General features: G+C 37.4%; 1 protein-coding gene and 2 long non-coding RNA genes across 14 annotated transcripts in view; 1 reads left to right on the top strand and 2 right to left on the bottom strand.

Moving 5' to 3' along the window:
- The window catches only part of LOC117219905 (diacylglycerol kinase theta), a 76,682-nt gene that overhangs the window by 25,967 nt on the left and 22,905 nt on the right, over positions 1–27,810 (bottom strand). For 6 of the 12 annotated variants that reach the window (XM_076528433.1, XM_076528447.1, XM_076528431.1 and 3 more), the window contains exons 3-8: positions 25,422–25,524; positions 23,817–24,037; positions 21,684–21,855; positions 11,719–11,862; positions 3,588–3,725; positions 3,379–3,513 (exon numbers count right to left, since the gene is read on the bottom strand). In XM_076528433.1, coding sequence (XP_076384548.1) covers positions 3,379–3,513; positions 3,588–3,725; positions 11,719–11,862; positions 21,684–21,855; positions 23,817–24,037; positions 25,422–25,524 — 913 coding nt within the window. The remainder of the gene's footprint in view (positions 1–3,378; positions 3,514–3,587; positions 3,726–11,718; positions 11,863–21,683; positions 21,856–23,816; positions 24,038–25,421; positions 25,525–27,810) is intronic. The other 6 variants (XM_076528440.1, XM_076528445.1, XM_076528434.1 and 3 more) reach the window with 5 other exon arrangements.
- On the top strand, positions 1,733–3,853 carry LOC117219907 (uncharacterized). The gene is made up of 2 exons (XR_004490126.2): positions 1,733–2,833; positions 3,017–3,853. It is a non-coding gene; the product is annotated as an uncharacterized LOC117219907 (long non-coding RNA).
- LOC143263730 (uncharacterized) lies at positions 12,939–17,871 on the bottom strand. The gene is made up of 2 exons (XR_013037082.1): positions 15,903–17,871; positions 12,939–15,800 (listed from the first exon to the last, which is right to left on the bottom strand). It is a non-coding gene; the product is annotated as an uncharacterized LOC143263730 (long non-coding RNA).

Here is a 27,810-nt window from a genome sequence, read left to right as displayed (position 1 = left end):
AAATCTAAATTGTTGTAGAGAAGATCATCCGAAGGTCACAGTATAGCAGGTCGTTGAATTCATTTTTTCATCATAACTCTACGAAGTCAAAAATACAGAGTGCCATTTGGAACAGTCAAGGTGCCCTTGACTTTTAGTAGAAAAACAATAGTTTTTCAAATTTGTTATTTTTCAATATCTAGCCGATTAATTAACTTTAATTCAGGACATTTTTTTGTTGGACTGTCGGAAGCACTTATAAAATCCTGGCGACAGTTATGCGCCATACCCTGTATAAGTTACTATAAAAGGAATTCAATCGGCAAATGTCCAACATTAAATTATAACGAAACGGTTGCTTTGAGATATACATATGGTTCTTTTTGTAAGCTTGCTCCTCTCGATGAGTAATCATAAAAAGATATGTACTCGACTAGATATGGTCAAGGTCACTTTTGCAGAAAGTTTCTTTAACAGATCTAAATCGATCTAAAGGTGTGGAATATGTCTCTTTGCATGTGTTGAGTTTTTAAAATCTCTCTATACAAAAATTATATACCATTTATGATACCTCCAATTCTTGTAAGAGGATATAGTAATTGATAAATATGCAACTTTAAGAAGCTGCCTCTGATTCAAATGACCTTGAAAATAAGTCGTCAAGGACATTTCAAAAACAATCAAACAAATAAAGATTTTATCATTTTAGAAATTCGAAGTAATGGAATTTAATACATTGAAGATTCCACCTAAAAGGGATGCTTGTAGTAACAACGGTTTCTTGTAATTATCTCAAAAAAAAAGAAGAGAGCACCTATTATATTTATACGAAAAAGTTGTTCGGTATGATTTCACATGTCAAGGTTATATCAAGGTTATCCGGAGGTGGCTTCCTTAAACTGTGAGATACCAAGTTGATACTAGTTAACTATACGTTTTACATAATTTCACGCATTCGAAACAAATTTAATTTAGAGTGATCTGACAGAAGAACAATTTTCCAATCCTTAACAGTCCAGTCGCAATATCTTTTGAAAGATATTGAACGAGATATTCCATTTTTCTCGTTAATTAGTTGTTTCTTGTCTTAGTACATCGACTAATATTAACAATGTTTTCTCGTCATTAGGTCCAGCTGTAATATCGATTGCTGATTTCGCAATTGATCTTCGTTTTACAATATTATTTATTCCAGTTTATAGTCTTCCGAGCTTATCCATTTCGCGGTAGATTTTTTATTCCACGCGATATCTTTCAATTACATAATTTCCAATGCTTTTCCCGGTGGATAATGTTACATAATGAAATGTCATCGGACGATCTTCGTTCCACCGACAATTTTATCAACATTTCGTGTATTTCAACAAACCTATTTCGAGCCATGTTTTCGTTTCATCAAACGACTGTCAACCGAAATAATAATTTTGGTATTATTTGATTGCAGACGTTGACCGAGTTTCTATAGACTTGTAATAGAAATTGGCTGGCAACTTTTGAACACACCGGGTTACTAATGCTGTAGATAATTACGTATGAAGAACAAATAGCGCTGATTTCTTTGCAGTACCGACACGTTCACACAATGTGCTCTTATACAGGGTGTCCCAACTGAAGCAACACACTTATTATGTACTTCGTTCAACGAGAATTCACACAAAATATAAACACAGCTGCACGGCTGCTCCGCGTACAAGGGCCCTCGATGAGGATCCTCTAAAATTCGTCCCTGAGCATCGTCGTCTAACAGCCGTTCGCTCGGCTGCAACCGCAGCACGGATCACGTGATCGGTCTGTTTACATTTTGCGCCAGTCCTCGTTGAACGTGGTACAGTATCAGTGTTTCTTTGACCTCCTGACGAAGCCAGCTGCAATGCTTGATGCTTACAAAACGTTGGGACAATTCTTTCAAACGGTCACGGCTTATACTCGAAACGTTTAAACTGTAAGAACAGGATTCGACGAAAATAAGGTTGGGTGAAACGTCTTTTAATCTTCGCAGCACAGACGGTCGTTGTTATGATCATCATTGTTATTATTGCTATTATTATTATTATTATTATTATTACCGTACTTTTTACATTTGATGCATATTTTTCTGTATTTATTGTCGTTGCTCTAACATAAACAAACAGCGGACAGCATCACTGTCAAATGGTCAAGACAAGCCTCAAGCTCTGGATCTGATACAATCCGGACGTGGTATGGCGAGGGTTAGGCATCTATTCCGCAAGATATTACGACAAATTTCCATCTTCGTTTCCATATTGTAAAATATTGGACAAAATTTAACATTAGATTTACGGAACACAAAAAAGCAGCTCTCTCTGTTATATATTTAGTTATACATTAATTTACAAAAATACCAATAAGACATTTATTTTGATTTTTAACAAGTGTTGTTGTAACATTTGCCGTAAGTAGCATATAAATTGAATAAATGTATCTTAACGATATGAATAAGCGTAAATTTAAAAAATTAGTGACCCGTCATTTTGTCGGGTTCCGTAAATCTAGTGTTAACCTAGATTCGAACTGGTGAGGATACGTCGTTTTTACAAGTTTCCGCAGCGCTTTATGTTTTTCAAGGTCATCGTGATCCTACCGAAATATTTCTTAATATTTTCTTTCAGTTGCAGGATCGAAGAAGGTGATTTAACGCTAAATATACCAAACCCTAAAAGCGGTTGAGTTGTGTTGTTTCACGACGTCGTCAGAACTGAATTTAATTTGACCGTTCACAATTTCTATTTTAACGTATGCTTGAAACAAATCCAATTATTTCCTACGAACGAATTCTTACAATTTTAACAATCTCGAAAGTAAACGTTGTATGTGGAACCGGTCAACCTGCACGGTAGGTTTGTTATTAAAAAGTCTCGTTAATATAATTAATCATTTCTGAGAAGAAAAAGAAGATTCACATTTATTGTATGGCTACGCTTATTCGAGTGCTTAATAAATATTGATGGCCAGAATTTTGACAAAGACAACAAGATAACGGAATAAATAACATTCGTATGTGACCGGTTATTATTAGAAACCTCGATCAGGAGTCAGGCAAGAGTTAAAGTATCGGCAAGGCGTTAGTATCGGGGAGGAAGAACCACAGCGATTAGCTCAGCCATTCGCGCAGCTTTTATAGCTTAAAGCGCCGGGAATTATTGCAACAGTGAAAAATTCGATCAACGATTCACGGAGAAAAGCGTTTTACGGATTCCTGTGCAGCGCGTCGCATCGAAAATAAGAACCCGTCCATCGATTATCGGATTATCGGGACGTGAAAAGAAAAAAAAAAGTTCAAAGTTGAACGATGGAATCGGCGAAACATTGACCTGAACATAACGGAAGAATAAAGGCAAGTGTTCTATTATATTAGAAAGGAAAAGATGCCGTACGCACTGGGATCTTTCGTGATGTGAAATGCATGTAGCGCCGCCGTTAGGACTTGTTCCGTGGTGGCTTGCCGGGGCACGGAGATCACGCGAAATATCCGTCGGGTGAGGGAATTGTTGCCGTCGTAGACCTTGATCATCTCTGCAGAAATCGATGAAATCTCTCGGTAAAAGGTCGACCGTAAAGGGTTGGCCGCATAAAACGTATTGAAATACCTTCGTCACCTCTATCTTTGTCTTCTTTTTCTTTCGGTGAACGAGGATCGCGGGTGTGCTGCACGCCGCTCGGCCCCGGGTCCCCATTGTCCCGACACCTCGCGTCCCCGCTGCTGAACTCTTCCGATATGCTTCGCGCTGGAAAAACACAGAGAACATCGGATTTTCTATCAACGAATCGTTGTTCGATTCCCGAGATATCGCGGATCGCACCCTAGGCTCAAGAACAACACACACCAGAGAAATAAACAACTTGGGAATATCAATGTTGAATACGTCTCTTGATTCCTCAACTACCGTTATCAAAACGAAAGAAAGAAAAAAAAGAAAAGAATAAAAAAAACGATGCAATTATATTTAATACGCTTGGCAATCATTACTCAGATAACATTAATGGTGTACGAGATGAAAGCATCTATGTATATAATAGCTAAGAGATACTTTCCAGTCAAGTTCTTTACGGGATTACTGAATACAGGGCTATAGCCCGACCAACGAATCGAATCGGTGAATGTAAACAGAAAGCCTGCGTTACGTTCACGCGAGCGGCGCCAGCGGTCGAAGCTATTGGCTGCGGAGCGCCGAGCTCAGGGCCAACTTTTGCTGGTCCTTTGTCTCGAGGGCCTTGCTTGCAAAGCTTGCCGGAAAGCTGTAACATATTAGGATTTGGTACGTAGCGAGCCGACTCTGCGTTGACCACGCAAACTTCTGTGCATTTACGGACTCGTTTCGTTGGACGGGCTACGGCACAATAGAAAATGTGACTGGCTGAACCTTTAACCGATGATGCTATGATACTATTGTTAAAGCGCTAACGTATTAAACGGTGGTGATTGTCATGATCGAAACGGGCACGGTGTCGGTGGAAGTTACGTGTGAGATGGTCTGAAAGATCAATGCATAATTGTGCTGATGGTGCGAGGATGTAGCTCTTAACCGAGATATGACATAACCTTAACGGATGACGAAACTTTATTTACTGTGAAAGTTCTGATTGAAGATATTCAAAGACCGAAATTCTTCTCGGACAGTTGATAATACAAATATGTAGTCCTTGTTGCGTGGATTTTTAGTTTAGCGTATTCAATTTTACGAATCTCTGACACTGTGTGTCTAATCAGAAGATTCCAACGTGACTTAATAAATGCCATACATTCGATGAATCGCGAACAATGGAATTTCGCATAAATCGTTGATGTAACTTATAGATTATGAAACATCATTTGATGAACAACGATGCAACGTATGCATGCATTATCTACTCGAATCGATCCCCAGCAAGTTCGTCTTATGCACCAAACGTTTCAGACATTTCGTAAAGTGCGACATCTGTGCGATAATAATGCAGCGTTGCTTCGAAAATCTCGATATATTGTCAATTTCATACACTTTCGGATGCTATTCCTATGCTCGCCGATCAGTTTGCACACAATGTAGCCACACGATTGTGTGTTCATGGATTTATATGTTCATTAGAAAATGTTTGGCAGCAGAATGGCATATTGGAAGACCGTGTTTCATGAACTTCGTAACCTTTAATTGTTTACATATATTGTTGGTATCCGTGAACAAATTTTGTAACTAATTTTGTAGAACGACATGGTTTATTTTGAATAAGAGTATTTACAAGCTGAGTGCAGCTAACACGATACAGACACAATTCAATAGACATTTTTCTTCTTTCACATTTCTTATATTTTCTTAACATATTGCATCATACATATGTGTAGCTTGCATAATTTAAAACTGTAGTATAGCAAGATCCACTCGACGTAATGAACTCAAATTTTGAGGTACACAATGAGGGGGTGAGATAATGTATATAAAATGTATATAAAATGTTGATTTCGAGTTTTTATTAGTTCTCGAAACATTGAAAAGAATTTTTTGGTATGAAACATGGGGCGCTGCTGAACGTATTATCAATTGTATTAATTATTATTTTATGAGTATACCATATTACCCTTTTATGAATATCTGGGAAATTAATCCTACACTACTAGATCCTAATTTAGAAATGGTTGTCAAAACAGTATTTCAAAATCTCTTTTAGCTTCCTACTTTCTAAGTGAAACAAAACATGTCTAAAACTCGATGGGCCAAGCGAGATTAAAAATTTTGCATTAAGTTTCCTGCACCGTTTTGTTCACATTTAAGCCGTAAACAATCTTATTTAGAATAAATTGTGTAACCGAAAGGGTAACAGTATTTCACGTTTCAGGCGTGTAAAAAAAGGGTAGATTAAGGAAATACGTCGAGAATTATTACAAAAGTAACGTGAAAAGCACAAGTACATTAAAAAACCGTTCGCAGTAATTAGAAATAAAGAAATGTGATATTATATTTGTTGCTAACAGACCTGGGCAAATCTTATTTATTTCAGACGAAAACAAGAAATAACTATTCGAAATATATCATTTCAAACTGTTACTTTCAACCCGGTTATTTGACAATAAAGATAATATCGATCCATTTGAAATAATAGCGATTCCAAATAACGAATTAATTTTTGTTACTTTATTATTTCAAATGTGGAGAAAGAAATAATCCCCGAAATGATATGCGACGAAAAGATTTTATTCGAAGAAATCTCTACTATCGATTTGCTCCGGGCAAAACCATTTCTCCGAAACGTTCATTTCCAAGAGATTTCAGACTGGGTCCATCCAATGTAGTCGCACAATAAAATAATCGTTCCGGCGACACGGAAAAGTGGAAGACGGATATTATTCTTTTTTTTGTCCTGACAATTGGAGCAGCGTGCAATGTGCACAACGAGTTTCACGCTTACCTCGGACAATTACGAGATAAAATGACGCGTTGTTTAAAATAATATTTCAAACGATGTTGTTCGGAAAATGATACGAGGCGTGGAAATGATTACTAAACAATCTCGACCATTAGTCCAAATCATTGATCAAACCATAATCGTCGTAATTAATCAACCATTATTATTGAACGAAATATTTCAAACAATGTCGTTTCAAACGTGCCCAAGTCTGTTCGGTAACACTCGCATTCGGTTCGATCCCATTCGAAAAAGTCTCGCGTATCTTGCTCACCCTCGATTCAATATACATACATACGTTATTTCCTATCGTTATCGGATGACAGACACACGTGTCGGGACTAGTGAATTTCGACGACCCTCGAGATTCTCGATCAATCCAGACGTTGTTTTTTCAAGTTTTTCGAGGCAACGCTGCACGATGCTTAGAAAGTATAATATAAAAATAATGATGATAACAATGATAATAATAATAATAATAATTTTTTAGAGGGCGGGTTTAGCGGGAAAAAATCTTCAACAAGATCCCCGAAGGCTAATAATGGTAACAATAATAACAACAACAGTAATAATAATAATTTTTGGTTTTTATAGCGGGGGAATATAATAGATAGGGGATAAATAATAACAATAACACAACAACAACAACGACAATAATAATAATTTTTTGTTTTTATAGCGGAGGAATACAACAGATAGGAGATTAATAATAACAATAACAATATTAATAATAATAATAATAATATAAAAATATAATAATAATTTTTTATAGTAGGAGAATATGACAGCTAGGGGATAAATAATAATGGTAACAATAATAATAGATAGGGGAACAAAAGTATTACATGTACCAGCGCTACAACGCAATCCTTTTTTCGAATATGTAGTTTGGCAAATACATAAATAGCAGCTCTTACCATCGGGCACGATGGGTTTGCAGAACACACATGATAGGGGGAGTTTTAGTCAGTAGTATTCTTGCGCTTCGTTCGCACTGCATAGTTGTGTGATAAGCGTCACGGAACTCGGATAGCATCCAGCGGGCTGAGTGTGACACACAGTACATGCACCGAAGCAACACATATAAACGCATGCTAGAACGTAAATATTTATAACAAAGTGACAAACATTCATAGAGACAGTAAAGAACCGTGGTGCGCGAGGTGCGGTTTCGATTTTTCGTGATAAGATTTTGTTTATTCCTATGCTCGCGCTGAAATGAGAATCCATCGGTTATTACGTTCCGCGAGTCCACGAGCACGGCATGAAATCAAAACAAGTAACCAGCCAGCCAACGTTACGGTTGGAACTATGATTTTAACGCATTGTACCATCGATAATGGTGTTTCAGAATTTTTGTCCTCTCCGATAGACAGCGGATAAAGTGTTAAATAATTAAACACATTTTGCCGATTTTGGGTTAATTCCGGCGATTTTGAGCTAATTTTGTTGATCTATATATACATATATATTTGTATGATATATGTATAAATAATCAACATATATTTGAGCCAAACAAATAATATAGTATTTACTTGGACTTATTGTTAGTATGCTTTTGCAGTTGAATTTACAGTAGGAACAATAAGTTTATAAACATTAGGCTGCCGTTTGTTTACTTACTTTCATTACATACTATGCTCTCGTTACGATTTCATGATACATGATCCTGTCTGTTAAGATGATCGTCTACTCAACGTTCTGTATTGTTTCGACGAGATCATAATTATTTTCAAGAAAATCAAATATTTATGACATCGTGATAGTAATGTGTTTCCACGAATGATAATTAAATGATAATTGCAAAGAACATTTTGGTATTGTTTTACTCCGATTGTTTGACATCTGTTTTTAAACTAATTGTTGCCGTTGAATCGAGCCGTAATAATATTGTTAACGGACGATCGACGACGACCGAGGGCACGATGTGTAAGCAACGATTTAAAATGTACAATCAGTCTAAAAAATGATCGGGGCCGATATCGCAACCGCTGGGTCTGCCAAATTAAACGAACCGTACAGTTTAGATGGTTTTTAATACGTGCTGTTAACTATTGTAATCGTTAACATTTTTTGAAGAGATGGCTTAGCTGAATTGTTATGCATAACCTATTAAAGCCTTTACAATATGTATACGTACACATACTTTGTCGTAAAGTTTAGAATTATATTTTCACCTTAATAAAAATAATTCAACGATATACATAACCTATTAAAGCCTTTACAATATGTATACGTATACATACTTTGTCGTAAAGTTCAGAATTATATTGTCATCATAATAAAAACAATTTAACGACCCATATTAAATTTCGCTTGGTTCACTATATTCATTGAAATTGTATCGTTTCGTTCGAAAGGTATCGCGAGGTGTTTCACTCAAAAGAACGTAAAAGAGAAAATGACGAGCCGCTTGTTTCCTATCTTCGGATGAAAATTTTCCCGCGATGGTCGAAATTAGTTTTCGACCCGCAAGAGATCCTATCGGTAACAAAAGTATCGAAATCGTATTCTTCTGGAGTATCGACGAATATGAAACAAAGGTGCAAAGGTATTGTGAAATTAGTAACAATGGAACATATTAACACTTTACCGACCGATAGCGCGTTAATCGGCTTTTTCTGTCCGACGTTTACCGTCCGGTTGCCTATAAATCGGCTTTTTACTCCGACCACTAGGCTGCGCTTCGGTTGTCGTGGTAACCAATAATTTATCAATTGTTGAGGTAAAAGTGCTAGATTGAACTACTATAAGCTCCCATATAACCAAATATTGCATACCTTTCGCGACGAATATAATATATACAGAATAGGTTAAATAAATATTGTTCAATGCCAATGTCATGTAGACATGAAAATGTTATTAGATTTAATTACCCTGTAATAACAGAAAGCGAATAATATATAAAATAATAATAAAACAAAATTTTATTTAACATTTGTACAAGCGAAAGAAACTGCGCGTACAAGTGTCCGTGCCCGAAAGTCCAAGCCGAAATAAAGCCGGTGTCGGTGAAATGTTTACGGCCGAATGACCGGCGAGGCGTGTAGAGGACGTTCAAACCGCTGCCGGTCGGTGAAGTGTTAAGACAAATATACTATGATTTTTGACTAGAAACATGTCAGGATTTCCGAAGCATTCTCAAAATTTTGGAAACATGTTCGGACGATTCGGTGTGCATGCACAAAGAAAATTCGATTCCATGCAATTGAAAACGTTCGTGGATATATTGTTCTCGCAAATCGCTTCCTCGTTCGGAGTACAGCAAAAATCGCTAATAAAAAAAAGAAAAAGGTAAAAGAATCCGTCATCTGGTTCGATTAATAGATATCCAAATTTAGCCCTTCGCGGAAAAAAAACAATATTCTGTTATCGGTAGTCTCTTGTTTAAACGGCGAGTTTTCAGTGAAATTTTCTTTCGCGCAAACGGTGCACACGCTGAAGCTATTGGCACTCAAGCTTTTTATATTCTTTCCTCGAAGAGCGATTGTCCGTACTCGATATCAAAATAATGTATGTAGAACATTTTCTGACAATTTTCACAAGGGGGAAATCCTTCTTTAGGAACAACACGTCGTACACAACAATATTATATACTTACTATATAATATGTAATATCAATTATATATAATTATTATATATTATTAATTATTATTAATATTATAATATAATTATATATAATATATAATATATAGTATTATGTATTACGAGGAAAATGAAGTAGTTGTAGCTTCAATCGGCACAGAAAATTGAACAAAACTGACGATAAAGCGGAAATCAGCGAGACGAACAAAGAAAGCTGGACAGTAGATAGTAACGGTTCTCAAGCTGGGATCCGAAAAAGGCAGTGCTACATTCTTATGACTCTAACAGTCATAAATATTTGGGCTGGAGGAATTATGTGCTGCATCGAAACAGCAGCTCCACGCGTCTGCACGTTTGTTCTTTTACGGTTCAATCGATCGCGGGCCAAAAATAGATTGGGCAAAATGGATTGATCGATAACTCGAAGAATCTGGTGAAAAATTGACAGGCTTTTGCAAATCATTTTATTCCTTGATTCTCCACCTGGCTCGATAGAACAGTAGATTTTTCAATATTTTAATAATTTTTTAATACTTTCATTAGGGGAAACTTGCCAAATGCTCGCATTAGTTATCCGAATCGACCTCGTGAATTAATTTCCTATGATCTGTACTTTTTATGTTGCAACCGCTTTTTATCATAGCATTGCGGTGTCTCTGTGCTTTCTAAACTGAATTTTAAAAAATCAGGTAAGATCGAGGCAACTCTTACCAACTGGTTAATAAGCAATATATTTAATATAATGAGCAATATATTTTTAAAGTAGTACAAATCATATTTTCTTGTATATTAATTAAATATCTCATATTCTATCTTATAGTCTTCGCGCGACAAGAAGGCACCTTTTCGTTTATATCCCCCCTAGCTGCTCACAGCTATCGGTCGCTACTGGTCGAAAGTGGTGGCGAAGATCGCCGTCGACCAATAGCGACCGACAGCTGTGGCAGTGGGGCAGCTGGTAAGAGGGGGAATATGTAACCGCGAAGGTGCCTTCTGGCCGCGCGGGGACTATACTCGTGTATTCATCACGCAATATATTTTCTCAAACGTTCCAGGGTACTACGGCGTTGTAACATAGTTTCTCAAAACGGTTTCAGAGCGATATAAGGACGGTAATTGAATTTTAGAAACTGCAGAGTTTTTCAAAAATATATATTAGAATATTTATATTTATATAAATTAGAATATTTTCAAAAAGCATTTCGTAAACATTGGTAACGTTAGCTAATTTGACATAATTTCTATTTAATTTCGCGTTAATAGAAACACCGATTGAAATATTAATTTGATTATACATGTATGATGAAATATGTACTTCAATGATATATTTTTCGCGTGAACATGAAAAGGTTATTCGAAATGAACACGTTTCTTCAAGAATCGAAGGTTTCTCGATCAATATTGGCAACTTTCCCCTGCAGTACTAGTTTTTCAATTTTCAGCTCGGTCTGTTTCATTAAAATTGTCAGCTGCGAAACAAGAGAATGCAGGAGAATATGGATATATATATATAGAGAGAGAGAGATAGAGATAAAGATAGAAATAGGGTGATAGAGATAGAGACAGAGTAATAGAAAGGGGGAAGTGGGATGAAGAGCAAAGTAAGACGAGAAGAAAATAAGCACAATGTGCAGAGTATAGGTGTACAATAGTCACTACGGGCAAGATCTGTTCGTACCGTTCGAATCGCGCTAACATCTCAACATCGATTATGCTCACACAGAGACGAATATCAGATGATGGTAATATTCTAGATACCTTGAACATAAGGAGGGGAAGCATGACAATTTCCACGGCAGCTACGTGGCAAAACTAGTGAAAGGCGCCTCAAAGCTTCGGCTAGGCGGCCTGCAGCCCCAATTTGTTCACTCTCAGCGAAATCGAATTGCTCTCCGATGTTATCTTCAAATAGAAGCAAACGGTATACCGAGCTTTTTTATTACGGTTTACCATTAAAAGTCTGATCTCTACACAATGCCCCTCTCGGTTTGCTAAACTAACAAAGAACGTGTCGTTGTCCGCGATTCAATCGTAAACACAAGCGAATGATGTCGCGTTTCTCAACCCTATTGTCTTAACCTCTTGCCCTACGATTTAAGTTTCAACAACGTGTACTACAAACAACAAGGTCGGTCACACGCAAAGTCTTTTCACGGTTGCGCGGAACGTCTGAAGTTGTGCCAATCGCACGCGTCTTATGGAATGTAAATACGGTGACTCTCGTTAATATTCGGACACTTTTCGAAATGCAATAGCTTTCTTAGAACTGGACTTAAACGAGCTGAATTTTTTTTTAGATGATAGAGCGACCATGTCTGCTAGACCATAGCTAGAATGCTTTTTTTAGAGGTTGCTATTGCTTAGAATGAGAAAATGAAGCAAAAAAACTCTCGCTTTTAAAATTTTGTATCTGAGCCTACAACGAAAATTAAAAAAAAATTGTTTTGTAGATCTCGGTAAGTTATATGCATGTTAAAAATTTCACCTTCGTACGAGCTGTAAACAATCAAAGATCGCAAAAATCGCAGCACGCGTCAAGCTGGTTCCTGCGCCATCTCCTTTAGCTACTAACAAAACAATTAAATGACGAAAACCAAAAAAGTCTAGTCTAACGCGGGCCTAACTCGTTATGTTTATATTGGGTCTGACTGATGCACCACCGCTCTCATTTCTGGCCCGATTTTTTGACCAAGTCTCTCAAACGTGGTTGTAGGGCAAAGGGTTAAAACGATTAGTTAGATTCCGAGAATGTTCTACGGAACAACTGTTGTCAGCTGTCTGTAATGGACGATCATTTATTTGTCGCTAACACATTGTCAGAAACGCAGGGCTTCGGATTATTTCAAAAAGATTTTCACGCTTCCAAATGATCGTCCAGGTTTCTAAACTATTATACGTACATACAGCACGGACAAAAATTGCACGGTCAAATATGTTCTGGATTATTCGATGCAATCGGCATAGTTAACTCGCACGCCTAGACAGGAAGAAAATGTTTTTTTATTTTATTTTCGAATAACAAATTAAAATTGATACTTCGGAAGGATTTAATTAACAAAAACGAATTCTCTCCGATTTTGGCGTAAAATTTTAGTTTTGGCGAAAAATTATTGTGACAATTTGATCGCAAATTTAACTATTTTCAATCGAGTGAGATCGAAGCTATGCACAATAAAAATATAACGATTCGAATGAACCTAATAAAATCGTAATATAAATAGGGAAATACATCTATACGAATAGTAATATTCAGTAGTTATACTAATTTCTATGCAAAAGGATAAGGTTAATTTTTATCTCGAGTTCAGCTTGTTCTCGATGCTATAATTTTCGGAATTCTAATTCGAGTTCTATTTATATCCGAAGAATTAACGTTTTCCTCGCGATCAAATTCAATTGTTTCGCGGCGGAGATTCTGCCGGACCGTTGATCTGACGTGTTTACAGCGAACCTGATGCAATAAAATATTCATTGCAGTATCATGTTCCATTGTGTCTGTTGTACTTGTACTTTTAGTGTAATTTCACACGAGGATACGCGCGTCACGATACGCGTACACGAGAAAATGTATCGCGGCACTGTGATGTCGTCTGAACGCTTCCATCGTATCGCATGTACGGTCGGCGCTTGTCGTACGCGCATCGCCGTACAAGCAGCCTCGTGTGAAACATGTCTTACGCAGCGCAGTCACTCGCAAGGCGACGCATGCGCGGGGCATCCCGCACGATGGCGACGCGACGCAGAGCTTCCGTCCGATCGTAGTTCAGAATCGTAACGTCCGCACGGTAAACGCGCCGCTTCGCTGCGCGGGACTCCCGCGCATACGTCGCCTGTCCCCCACTCCTTGCGTAGCGATTTTCGTTGCTGCGGTGGTCTTACGGTGTAGTAGTATAGGTAAGGAAGAAAACTATTCTCTAAAGAAAAGTGTGTACGTGTTTAAATGTGTGTCACGTGTTAAGCGTGTACAGTGTCTCGACTAACAAACACATCGAAACGGTTATTTCGGAATGCGTGGCCGTTTAATTAATTGTGTCGTCTTATAATAAATACCGTGACGTTTGTGAACGAGATCATGTTGGAATTATTTGATCACACTGAGAAAACCGAGAACGAATTGTCACTTACACGTGGAGAAACAACGGAGAACATAGAAAACAATCGGATTGGTGTTTCGTGCTCATTTCAGCTACGACAGATGCCGAATTATTTTCGATCGCGCGATTCGTTGCAGGTGCAATTTAAGCGGTCGCGATTGATGTTCGTGGATGCAAAGAACGGGTGTTTTTTTTCTTTTTTCTTATTATTTTTGCGTAGTTGTAACTGTAAAGCAACACGAATCGATATAATAACCATAAATGTAAATACGCTTATTAAATGCACATCAAGGATAGCGATTAATAACAGCGACAGCCACAAAGCTATGTAGTAAACTTTACGAATGTACGCAAACTATTGTAGCCGTTTCGATTGCCATTTTGCTTTTGAACGATTCAAAGGGGCATCATTTACGTGAGGAAATATGCACAACGACCGTTTGGGAAGTGCGAAGTGATTCGAGATTGTGCAGATTTAGTTTCCTACTTGTGCGACCTGATTAAATCGTTATACTTTAGTCAAATAATTCGATCAAATTTTTACCGTTTTCCGAGCAATCGAATGCGAAACAGATTCATAATATGATCTCCTTAATTGAATAAACTAATTTGCACACACACACACACACACACACACACACACACACACACACACACACACACACACAGAGAGAGAGAGAGAGAGAGAGGGATATGTTCGACAGCGTGGAATCTACTAGCATAATCTATAGCAAGCTAATGGATAGTAACTATAAAAGTACAATGAATAATATAAATGTTAAATATAGCTATTCAAATTCAACGTTTTAGCTTGCCCTGCGAATATTCAAAACAATTCTTTCCTTTATTCCTGTAATTGATAATAATTATTAGAATAATTTACAGATCGTACAATTTATATTGTATTTCTCAGAATAAAAAGAAACGCTACGCTCGTAACGCGTCGCGGTGCGACGGAATGCCAAGCAGTGCTCGGAATGCTTCGGAATGCAACATTGGGCTCCGCCTCCCGACTACCGCCGTAGCGTTGCTTCCATCGGTTTACCGCCGCAGCGCGGAGAGCGACGCGCTGCGGCGGTGGCATTCCGAAGCATTCCGAGCACCGGAGTATAGTGTTCGTTTCTTTAAGAAGAAACATTGATCATTTCGGTAGCACGTAACCGCCGAGAACGCGAGAAACTACAAGACAGGAGGTACAGTGATCGCTAAAGACAAGTGCCTGCAGGGAATTTAGAGAGAATACATACATACATGTCTATCGACAGAATACTCGGGCGATGTGTGGAAGACAAAAAAGATTCGTGATAGCGTTAAGTTCGAGAGAAACATGAATTGGGAGTTTTCAGTTTTCACTCGATAGATCAAACATCGTGTGCACTGAAAGAAAACGACACCTATGTATACAATAGTACAACCGAGAAGAAGATGATTTTATACATGCAAGAATAGATAGAGACTATCAGTGTGAAAGGTGTTTTTCTTTTTTTTTTTTTTTAAATTGGCTCCATTGGACAGACTGTAAGTGCGGATACTACTGCAGTTTCTCAATGAAGGTGAACTTTGAACATAACCTTTTACGCCAATAAATTGATAACTTGAGCTATAACTATTATTCTTTAACTTGAATATTTACTTATCTCAAAATATTGGATCTCCGAAAGCACAAATTTCATTAAAAAGCGTGATGTCAAGAAATTACGATTACTACGTGTCAAACACTATGGACGTTCCGATTACTGCGTTACTCTGGAATGTTATATTTCCGAAATATATTTGTGCAATAGAGTTTCCTCCACGAATTTCTTGCAAGTCTAACGCCACGTTTTCCTTACGGTAGCATAACCTCACATTTTTCCTTTTCTTTATATCGTTTGATATTTTTCGTTATTTTTCCTTTGACTTCTTTCTTCGCACTTTTCCCATTTTCTTTTAAATATACACACACAGCTACAATTTCTAGGATCAAAATATTCTCACTGGAGCACTTTGCAAATTAGGTATAGGTACACTGCGATCGAGCGTGTTCGCGCCGGCTCGTCAAGAACTACGCTGTATAGGTTACGATACGCAGTTCGGTAAAGCACCGCAATAATGTATTCACACAAGAAAAAACTATGCGCCAAATACTATGCTAGTAAATAATATCTGAGGCTAGATGATAAAGACAGTGTACGTCGATTTTTTTTATCAAATTAATGATTACTTTATCTAAAAATAACGCTAAAATGAATAGGTTATTATTAATTATTGAAATGTAAGTGCCTTTCGAATCAGCGTTTATAGCTGCCATTACGAATAATACCCATACTTAACCTATTAGAAGATCGCCACGCGTGAAGATCGCACGCACGTGTTTCGTTAATTGGTAACCGCATTGTCTGACCATAGTACGCTGTTTCTACTTGCACAATGAAAGGACGCGATCGCTACTATTCCATCGATCGTGTTATATTTTTATATCTATCGGTTTATGTGTAATGCATCGAATGATTACAGAAAAATAAGTAATACGTACTAAGTTCATTTAAAAGTAGGCTACGGACTCTTTTACGCGAGTGAATATTTTTTAAAGAACGGAGGATACGGACATGTGAACTGGGCAGCTATTTACTTATTTTGTGTATGTATCAAAATCCTGCTAAATTCAACGCGACTGTTAAACCGTTAACAGATTCCATTAAATAATTGAACAACATTGGACTAAATTTGAAACGAAATTTGCAAAGTACATTTTCAAGTGTTGCAAAAATATTTATGTAACACTATTTCTACCGAAGGTGTCGACAGACACCTTTTAGTATTTTCTATTTAACACTATCTTTACCAAAGGGGTTAAAGGACATCTTTTAATAATATTTATAAAAAATACTTATGCTATATGGTTACTATGTTATCACTTCTCGATTTTTCCCATAGTCATTGTAAAATTAATTCTGTAAATTTTATAACAAAAAATATCGGTGAAAATAGTGTTAAAAATGGAATGACTTTTTCAAAGGAAATCGCTGGTATAAAACGGCATTCAACAAAAAAAAATGAAATTTTCGGAAGATAGTTTAAAAATTCAAAACCGCTATTGGAATCAAATTAAATCAACGAACATAAATTAATACAGTTTGATTTATAATTATATTCAATAATAAAAAAAATTGCAACTATTATTGCATTTTTTAAGGTTGCTCGTCTTACATATCTTTTTGTTTGCAAATTTTGACAGATTCTTAACGGATTAACATCCGCAGTGTGTAATCCGCTATGTTTTTACAATTATTACTAAAGAATATGTTTTCTGCTTTATAGAGAAAAATATTGAATTCGACAGAAAAGAATGATTGGTAGACTGCAGATTTTTATGTACATTTTGTATGCAAAACATATGCAAAATATATGGAAAATATATACAAAACATATGTAAAGTAAAAACAAAATATATTGGAAATAGTACACTATAATACCATGTAACATAATATACATATAATAGTTATGTATATATATTACTTTATATATATTACACGAGCAGTGATAAATATTATACAATATACATATAATAGTTGTATAATATTTATCACTACTCGTGTAATTCGCCTTAAAATTTGTTTTACAATAATTTTGTCCGTTTTCAAGTGTTAATCGATGTCTTTTAAAAAATTTTTTTCTAAAAAAATATACACACCTCCCACTAATTCGAACATGCGAGTATTTATTACAACACGTAATACACAAAAAAATACTTATCCTGAAATTATAATTTTTTGAACTAATTTTATCTTATATTATAAAATATATATATATATATATATATATATATATATATATATATATATATATTATATAATATAAATATAGATAAATTATATATATTTTATGAAATTAATTATAATTAATTTTATTATTTAATTTAATTTTATCTCCGATTAATTTGAACGTGTATGCATGTATCGTGACAGATGACATGTAAGAAAAAGAACTTAGACGAACATTGAAAATCAAATTAATTTCTCCAAAAAAATAATTGTACTTCCCATTAATTCGAACAAGTGCGCGTGCAATTATCATCCGCTTCTCGGTTGTACTACTACTTCTGTAGCACGCTGTATATTACAAAGTTGAGTGGCATTATTATACAATATGTGTACGAAAGAAACGAGAATACCAAAGATCATGCAAAAGATTACGAGCCTAAAAAATTATCGAAATATTCAGATCGTGCTCCCGGCAACGTTGGCATAGATAATGGAAATTATCTTGTGCCCTCTGCTCTGTTCCCCCATTTATATCTTCGCGATACAAGGTAATCGACATTATCGCGAGGTGCAACACGGTCGTGGTAAATTTTTCTCTGTTCGGGCTGTTCGGAACACGTTCGTTTCTTGTTCTTTTTCAAGTGCGCGCGCGCAAACTATCGACTCGGAAACTCCGAAAAAGAAGAAGAAGAAGAAGAAGAAGAAGGAGGAAAAGTCCTATTTGAACAGATGAAGAGAAACATGTAGAACGTGTGAAATTGCTCTGTCTAAATCTAAAATATACAGAGTGTCCCGAAAATGTCTCGTAATCCGAAAATGGAGGGTTCCTGAGGTGGTTTTAAGTAACTTTTTCCTCAGCGAAAATGTTCTACGAGGCTTTGTTTACGAGTTATTAACGAAAAACAATGACCAATGAGCGGCGAGATCCGCTGGCGCCCCGCGCTCGCTCTTCGATTGGTCCGTGTTTTTCGTCAATAACTCGTAAACGAAGTCGCGGACTGCATTTTCGCTAAGGAACAAGTTACTTCAAATGTCCTCAGGAACCCCACATTTCTGGATTGCAAAACATTTTTGGGCCACCCTACATATATCTTGCCATGACGTGTCACGTGATACGATCTAAATAGGCGTCTTTTTCCTTGTGCATCCAGCAGAACGTGATTACTAACGTGATCGTGTTGCTTTTTTTCTCCTCGAGCAGAGTGCATCGAGAGACAACGCTGGTGTGACGTCCATAAAACAACTTGAGAAACGGTATAAATCAAGGTACAATATGTATTCGGCCTGAGATTCGACCGTCCGTCAAATTCGGAACAATTTAATGGAGCCATTATTTGTTATCTGAGCGTAATATGCAGATATCGTTGATGTTGAACGATCACACGTTACAAACGTTTCCGCGATATACAGGGAGTTCGGAAAATCGTGGTACAACCGGCAAGGGGGTGATTCTACATGCAAAAATAAGTCGAGAAAGAGGAATAACATTTTTTTATTTAAGGCTCCGTTTTCGAGAAAACTGAGTTTAAAGATGCGTAAATTCGCGTGGCTTGTAATATGACGAGAAGTAGAATTGGTATATCACATACACGCCAGTTGATTCCTATTCAATAGTATTACTTTTTCAATCTAATTTTTCTCAAAAACGGAGCCTTAAATAAAAAAATGTTATTCCTCTTTCTCGACTTATTTTTGCATGTAGAATCACCCCCTTGCCGGTTGTACCACGATTTTCCGAACACCCTGTATACAGTAAATTCTTCGTAATTGACGTCTCAGATTGCGCAGAAAAATGGACAATTTTGGAAGAGGAGATACGATTATTTACACATTTTTATAGTTACTGATCCTCAACAAGCCACGAGGCTCTGGAATAATCGTATCTCCTCTTCCCGAATTGTCCATTTTCGTGTACAATCTGAGCGTCAATTAGGGAGACTTTACTGTATTAATATTTAGTCAAAGTCGAGTTAAGACCGATGTGCAACAACCAAATTAACGAGAACATCCATCCGAAAGCCGAATTCCGTCCCCACGGAAACATACAGAGTGTCCCAAAGTTATTGTACAAATGGGAAGTGAGGAATTCTTGAGATGATTTGCAGTAACTTTTTCCTTAGCGAAAATGTTCTACGAGACTTTGTTTACGAGTTATTAAGGAAAAACACTGACCAATGAGAGAACGTGTACGACTGGCGTTCCGCTCCGCCCTGCGTCAGACGGCCCGCGCGACGCGGCATTGTGTTTTTCATTAATAACTCGTAAACAAAGCCACGTAGAACATTTTCGCCAAGGAAAAAGTTTCTTCAAATGACCTTAGGAACCCCTCATTTCCTGGAAGTAACAATTTTGGGTATTTAGGAGTCAGAACACAATGATCTTGCTCGAATTTAGCATGAATTCGATCTTCTTTTCGTCTCTTTTCTTCTTTGTAGTACACGGAAATATATATCAGAAGTGTTTCTGTCGATATCTGCCGACATTTATCCGTATGTACAACAGTAAACCGTAAGGTACGTGCACAGGGTATACCAGAAAATACGAGCACAATATATAACGGATTATTTTCAAGGTCACTTTCATACTTTTCATATTTTCTACAAAGCATTGTTATTTAGAACTTTTGCGTCCATGTCGTTTGATTATAAATATCTCAAAGCGAAAAGTTTCGTGAACAAAATTCTTCGTTGTACCTGGGATTAATTTATGAAATGTGACGCAATAGAATGCGATTTTTTAAAGACTGCGATCCTTGAAAAGTTCTGAAAACAAATGTTGCGACTTGAATATCATAAGGTTTTTTTATTTACAAATTTCGAAAATTCTGACAAAGATCGATATTTTCTACAAACCGTATAACTTGTTCCATTATGTATACGAAATTATGCCTAAATATCTATTACATTTATTCTCAGATTGATTTTTCAACGATGATAATCTGTTTCTGATACACAGCTAACGAGGAATTTTGCATCAATTTTCCGAAAGGAGTTAAAGATTCGAGTGTAGTATAAAATATAATTATGTCTCCTCCATTTTTCCCCTGAATGTCGTACGATTTTATGCTTGATATACAGGGTATCCTAAAATTATGCTACTTCCTATGTTAAATTAGAAATTCCTGAGGTCATTTGAAGAGGCTTTTTCCTTAGCGAAAATGTTCTACGAGCCTTTGTTTACGAGTTATTAACGAAAAATACGGACCAATCAGAATGCGAGTGCGACCGGCGCACGGTCATTGCGACCAATACCGCGTCGCGCGGGCCGTCTGACACAGGGCAGGGCGGTGCGTTAGCCGTACGCGATCACTCATTGGTCATACTTTTTCCTTAATAACTCGTAAACAAAGACGTTAAATAACATATAAATTATGCGTTTCGAGGAAAATAGTAAAATATAGAAAATATAGCACGGTGTTGAAGGAGTTAAATAATAATAGTCGTTGACAATCGGTAACTATAAAAACGAGTCGCGAGGCTTTCGAATAATCGTATCTCCGCTTCCCAAATTGTCCATTTTCGTGTACAATCTGAGCGTGAATTAAGGAGACTTTACTGCGCTTAGTACTTAGCGGCCAACGCTCTCGGTTACAGTTATGTTCTCGTATTTTATTGGACACCCTGCACGAAGAGTGAGCCGCCTGAGTTGTATCGTATCGACGGAATAAATACTTTCCTCGTGATTCTGTGTCGGTGAACGTGGACGTGTGGACTCCAGGTGACCCACCCATTTTTATTTACAGTATATGTATGTACAGTACACGTTACACTCCGCGTAACTTCATTCCACTACTTCGGATAGATAGTTATAGACAGATAGACTCGGCCACGTGTCACGTATTCTCTAATCGATATTTCGGAGGTTTATTTGCAGAATAGACACTTACGGCAGGAATACTCACGCGCCAGGACTTCGTTTCGTCGTACTTGCACTCCGATGATCGTCTCCATGGGAATCTCCGTGCGCGGAATACTGACTGCATGCGGCGGTAGGTAGATTTGCTTCAAGTTCCCAAAGGTGCATTCTTGCGGGATATTTTTGCAACAGTAAGAGTGTAACTGAAACGAGAGCCGTTGCGATAGAAGAACGGATTAGCGATTTTCGAAGGGCTAAAAATACAGGGTGTCCCAAAATTATTGTCCAAGAGAGAAATGAGAGGTTCCTGAGGCGATTTGAATTAAATTTTTCCTTAATGAAAATGTTCTACGAGACTTCGTTTACGAGTCATTAACGAAAAACAGTGACCAATGAGACGCGAGCTGGGCAGGCGGCGCCCCGCCCTCGCGATCTCTGCCGCTGCGTCAGACGGCCAGCGCGTCGCGGCATTGGCCGCAAGGGCGGAGCGCCGGCCGCGTTCGCTCTACGATTGGAGAGTCCAGCTGACGCGAGGCGGCAGAACTGGGCTTTGACCGCTCGTTGGTTCGGCCGCTTCGCGCCAACTGAGCTCGTCTCTCATTGGTCACTGTTTTTCGTTAATAACTCGCAAACCAAGCCGCGGATTGCGTTTTCGCTAAGGAAAAAGTTACTTCAAATCATCCCAAGGAACCTCTTATTTCCCGGAAATACCATAACTTTTTAAAAGCCAGACTTCGAATAGGAGGGGAGTAGGGAGATAATAGCAGACGCATAACGTCTGTGCATCATAACTCCGAACGCGACGCGACGCAGAGGCTCTGACTATCACGGTTATCTAATCATTTTATCATTATTTAATCATTTAATCATGATCCATAATTATTATAATCAATATGAGAAAAATTGTTACGTAACGATTATTATTCTGATTCAAACGTATTCAATCATAAATAATAGTTATATATGATCGGAAATATTCTTGTCCATAATCATTACCGATGGCGGTTTTAATCATTAACTGCGAATAAAATTATTATCACTGCGAAACGCTATTTCGGTTGCTTGTAACTATACCGGCGATTTTATGCATTTATTAAAAAAGTGAGCGGCTTGAGCACGAAACAGTACATATGCGGTGGGTAAATTTAACAATGCTGTTCGATTATTTCCAATTTATTGAAAATGGTAAGAATGAAAATAAATGTAAATAAATTTTGTTTTCATTTCTGTTTCTGACTCTTATCCATGACAAAATGAATTTCGATTATCGGAAACGGAAACTCTATTTCAGTTGCGCATAATGAGAGGAATTGTATTTCGGTCATAGATTATACAGAGTGTTTTATAAATGCACGCTGATACGTAGGTGGGTCTGTAAAACCAAAAACAAATGAAAAATATCATATGAACATAACGTGCGAGAATATGTATTGTACGAGGCACACCTTCTACTTTGACTTTTTAGAAATTCATCGCCAATTTAAGAAAGTTGATTTTATGTTAATAAAGTTCAGTATCGCGGGAAAAAGGATATACATATTCGGTGGCAATTATTTCAATTCCGCAACACTAATCAAGTTTCTTGAATTTCTTCTTATTGTCTCGTTTTTTTTCCGAGCAACGAAAACACTGCTGCGATGTGGATACTGGATTTCTCTTGTTGATAAGTATTTCGAGCAGTCGATAACCGTTACAAATAAGTGATATAAATTATTATAAAATTATTATAATTATTATAAAATTATTATAATTATCATAAAATTATTATAATTATTATAAAATTATTATACATTATTATAAGCGACCAAAATAGAATTTTCGTCAAAATTAACGGCTATTGAAAACGAACAAATTTTTCGTTCAATTATTTGTAACCGAAAATCGAAATCTTCCAATCATGTAGTATTTTTAACGTTTCTTTCACATCTCGTGATTGATCGAAAATTGTTTAAATAACTAAAATTGTGTAATTAGTTGACGATTTAAACATTTTCTGTCAAAAAGGACCTTGCGATCACAGTCCGAGGGTTAAAGCTGAAAATTTGTTTAAACATTTATTAGATCCAAGTGAAAAGTTTTGTCGATAAAATGATATCTTTTCATGACGATGATAATGATAAAGGATGATGATGATGATGACGACGATGATGAAGAGAAATATTACCGTCATGCCGCACCACTCGCAACGGAACCCGGAAAGGCATTCGGCAGAGAAACAATTTTTCTTGCAGACAGCACATTTCGAACTGCTGGGAAGATTGCCTTCTCGCCAGTGATGAGTGTGTTTTACCTGCGCCAAGTCTTTCCCAGGTAAGTACGTGGCGTTTTCTTTGCAGTCCGCCACGGCAAAATCCTGGCACTCCGTATGCACGAAGTATTCGCATACTGGAACGAACAACACGATTAACTGATTTATCGGTCTTCGTGTTACCTTTCAAGATTTTCATTTAACCAGTTGGCTGTTGCGACCACATTGAAAAGTGTGCAGATAAAATGTGTCACAAAACGTAAGCGACGACATTATTGCACACGCGAGAAATGAGAGGTTCCTGAGGCCATTTGAAGAAACTTTTTCCTTAGCGAAAATGTTCTACGAGGTTTTGTCTACGAGTTATTCACGAAAAACATGGACCAATGAGGGACGAGATCAGTTGGCGCAAAGCGGCCGAGCCAACGAGCGGTCGAAGCCCAGTTCCGCTCATTGGATCGGTCGCCTCGCGCCAGCTGGGTCCTCCAATCGAGAGCGCGATCGCGGCCAGCGCCCCGTCCTTACGGGCAATGCCGCGTCGTGCTGGCTGTCTGACGCGGCGGCCTCCGAATTGCATTTTTGCTAAGGAAATAGTTACTTCAAATGACCTCAAGAACCCTTCTTCTCCCGCTTATACAATAATTTTGGGACACTCTGTACTGCCTAACCCAGACACACTATTTACAGTTTTTTCAAAATAATTATTTGTATATTCTTTATTTCTTCGTTTTGTTTCATCTTGGCCTCGTATAATATTCAAAACATCTGAAAATTTACGAACATATTTTAATTTTCTCTAAAATTACAATTTAATCTGCAGATTTTTACTCACGATGAGTATTCGACGAAAACAGCTAATTGGTTAATAACCATAATAATAATATAATAATAAATATCCTTGACATAACCTTTTAAAGTTTTCATTCAACACTATTTCTAGCAAATGTGTTGCAGGACACTTTTTAAAATTTGAATCTAATCTTTTGCACTGGGATCCGATCGCTTACCAACAATTCAAACATATTTATCGACGAAATAACGATTAACTCGGTTAAACTTTTTCTTGGGGGTTTCTATTTTTTTAACTTTTCAATGGATTTTATCAAGAAAAAATTAAAAAAAATCGAAGTCCCTAATCTATGAATGTAATTTTAATCTAAGGCCTGAATTAATTTATTAAATAGTTACGCGCGTCCAAAGTTGACGAATTTCCTGTATTTTTGACAGGTTGGCGCGCCATATTGATGCGTACTCAGTCCACAGACGTAGATCCATGAGCGGCGCCGCTAGATAGCAGCACGCGTTACGTAGAACCACAAATAACCTATAACCTCGACATAACCTGTCGAAAACGCTGGAAATTGGTCAACGTTTAACGTGCATAACTTTTTTAACAAATGAATTCTGGGCTTATTTTAATTACATTCCTAGATTCAGGACTTCGATTTTTGGACTTTTCTCGACAAAATACATTGAACAATGCGTTATGTGTTAGGCATACAATTCAGGGTGCATACTTACTTTCACAGTGTATGGATAAACTATCATCGAGCCGTTTACGACAGACGTTGCAGAATTTTCTTCTACGATGTTCCTGTTCGGACCAACAATGTGCAACCGGGTTCTGCAACAAGAAAACCACTATCCTTTACCATAAAGAACGCACTTATCTAACGGTATTCACGAAAACAGCTTGTCAGAGAAATTACATTAGCTTTATAAAGCTATTTAATAATAAATAGCGTATAATTAATATTTAATATTATTTGATATTAATAGTTGATTTCTTAAGAATTCGACTGTAATCGAACATCTCTGGTTCCGTATTTTTTAAAACAGAGCTCAGAATTAACCAGCGTGCAACATTCGGATCGCGAGGGCCACACCTCCTGACTCTCGTCGCGCATCTCGCTTCCCGACTGCCTAAATATAGCACACTCACACATATAGGGTGTTCCAAAATTATGTCACTTCCAGGAAATGAGGGATTCCCGAGGTCATATGGAGTAACTATTTGAAGTAACACGGACCAATCGGAGAGCGAGTGCAGGCGTTCCGCTCTTGCGGCCAATAGCACGTCGCGCTGGCCGTCTGGCGCAGCAGCAGAGGGCGCGAAGGCGGCGCATCAGCCGTACGCGATTTCTCATTGGTTAGTGTTTTTCCTTAATAACTCGTAAACAAAGCCTCGTAGGACATTTTCGCTAAGGAAAAAGTTATTGCAAATGACCTCGGGAATTCTCCTTTCCCACAAGTGACATAATTTTGGGACATCCTGTATAAAGCAATAGGTACAGGCGCTTGAAGTGTTCTGTGTCGAAAGAGGTGGCCGAACGGGGAGCGAGAAGCGCGGCACGAGTTGGGAGGTGTAGCTCTCGCGATCCGAATGTTGCGTGCTGGTTAATTTCGAGGCTTGTTTTAAAGAATTCATTCAATCTTTGATCGATAAACCGACTTGAGTGAAATGGAAATTTGAAATCTCGTTAGAAAATGCGTCTATTATCATTAATTATTGTTCATTATTATTAACAAAAATGGTGAAAAGTAGATTGCGGATCTCCTTGCAACTTATGGCATCTTCAGAACCTGGCGAAACGTATAAATTGACAAGCTCTAATGCATTTTGCTTTTCTTTTCACGATGATGACCGGGAATTTTTCCTTTAACTCTAATTTTTCGTCGAATTTACATGTGAAAATGAAGAATTTGTATAAAGATCCCCAATCTAGTAATAAGCAACCATACAATTTCTATTTTCCTTAAGCGGTCGTAAGAAAATTGAAACTCTCTCCCAAGGGATTAATACTTATGGAAGATGAATTTCTTAATTTTCCAACCTATTTGTTTCATAATGAACGTTAACACTAAATCTTATCGAGCGTTAACAACTAACTGACCTGTCTTGTTCTATAAGAATAGCAAGACCGAGTTTATTTATACTTTTCGTCATTTTTGTTATTACGTATGCTCGACTCAAGTAATCAATTCGATCGTGTTTAATGAAAAAGCGTCTTTATAATTTCAACCGTTTCAAAATAGAAAATGCAAAACCGGCCATTTTGACATGTACGTCAGTATAGCTTTATTTCTCTCATTTGACTTAAGTATCTCCACTAGAATTCCTTTAACAGCTATTTGGATTGGCAAAGTTACCTAATACAGGGTGTCCCAAAAATGTCTCGCAATCCGGAAATGGGAGGTTCCTGAGGTCATTTGAAGTAACTTTTCCTTTAGCGAAAATGCGATTCGCGGCTTTGTTCACGAGTTATTAACAAAAAACACTGACCAATCGGAGAGCGAGCACGGCTGGCGCTCCGCCCTTGCGACCAATGCCGCGTCGAGCGGGCCGTCTGACGCAGCATCAGGGCGGGGCCTCAGCCGTACGCGATCTCTCATTGGCCACTGTTTTTCGTTAATAACTCGTAAACAAAGCCACGGATTGCATTTTCGCAAAGGAAAAAGTTACTTCAAATGACCTCAAGAATCCCTCATTTCTCGCTTGTACAATAATGGTATTTCATCATTTTTGTAATAACGGCAGGCCACGATAAAACAGAAACTGATGTTTTAAAATTAAACGATTCATTATTAATAACAAAAACAACAATTTCTCCGCTTCTGACTAAGTGAACATCGAAACATTTTTTTTAAATCACTGGGTTTAATTTGAACCCGCGTGGTTCGCGAAAGTTTAATTAGAAAAAGTAATATAATTCTTGTTGTTTTCATAGAGATGTTAACATTATATCTACATAAGCGTGGTATCGCTACGTTAGCGTTACTGTAGTGGGCACTACTGTTGCCGTGAATTCCCTCAAATGTACCGTGACTTCATCCGTGACCTCACGGATGAACAGCTACGCAGAGTAGAGATAGAGGGCAGCAGAGTTGCCAAAATTCTCTCACGTTTGCG

The sequence above is a fragment of the Megalopta genalis genome, chromosome 1, assembly GCF_051020955.1.
Source record: "Megalopta genalis isolate 19385.01 chromosome 1, iyMegGena1_principal, whole genome shotgun sequence".
Taxonomy (NCBI): Eukaryota; Metazoa; Arthropoda; class Insecta; order Hymenoptera; family Halictidae; genus Megalopta; species Megalopta genalis.
Note: the sequence above shows the minus strand (reverse complement) of the source record. Positions and strands in the feature narration are given on the sequence as shown.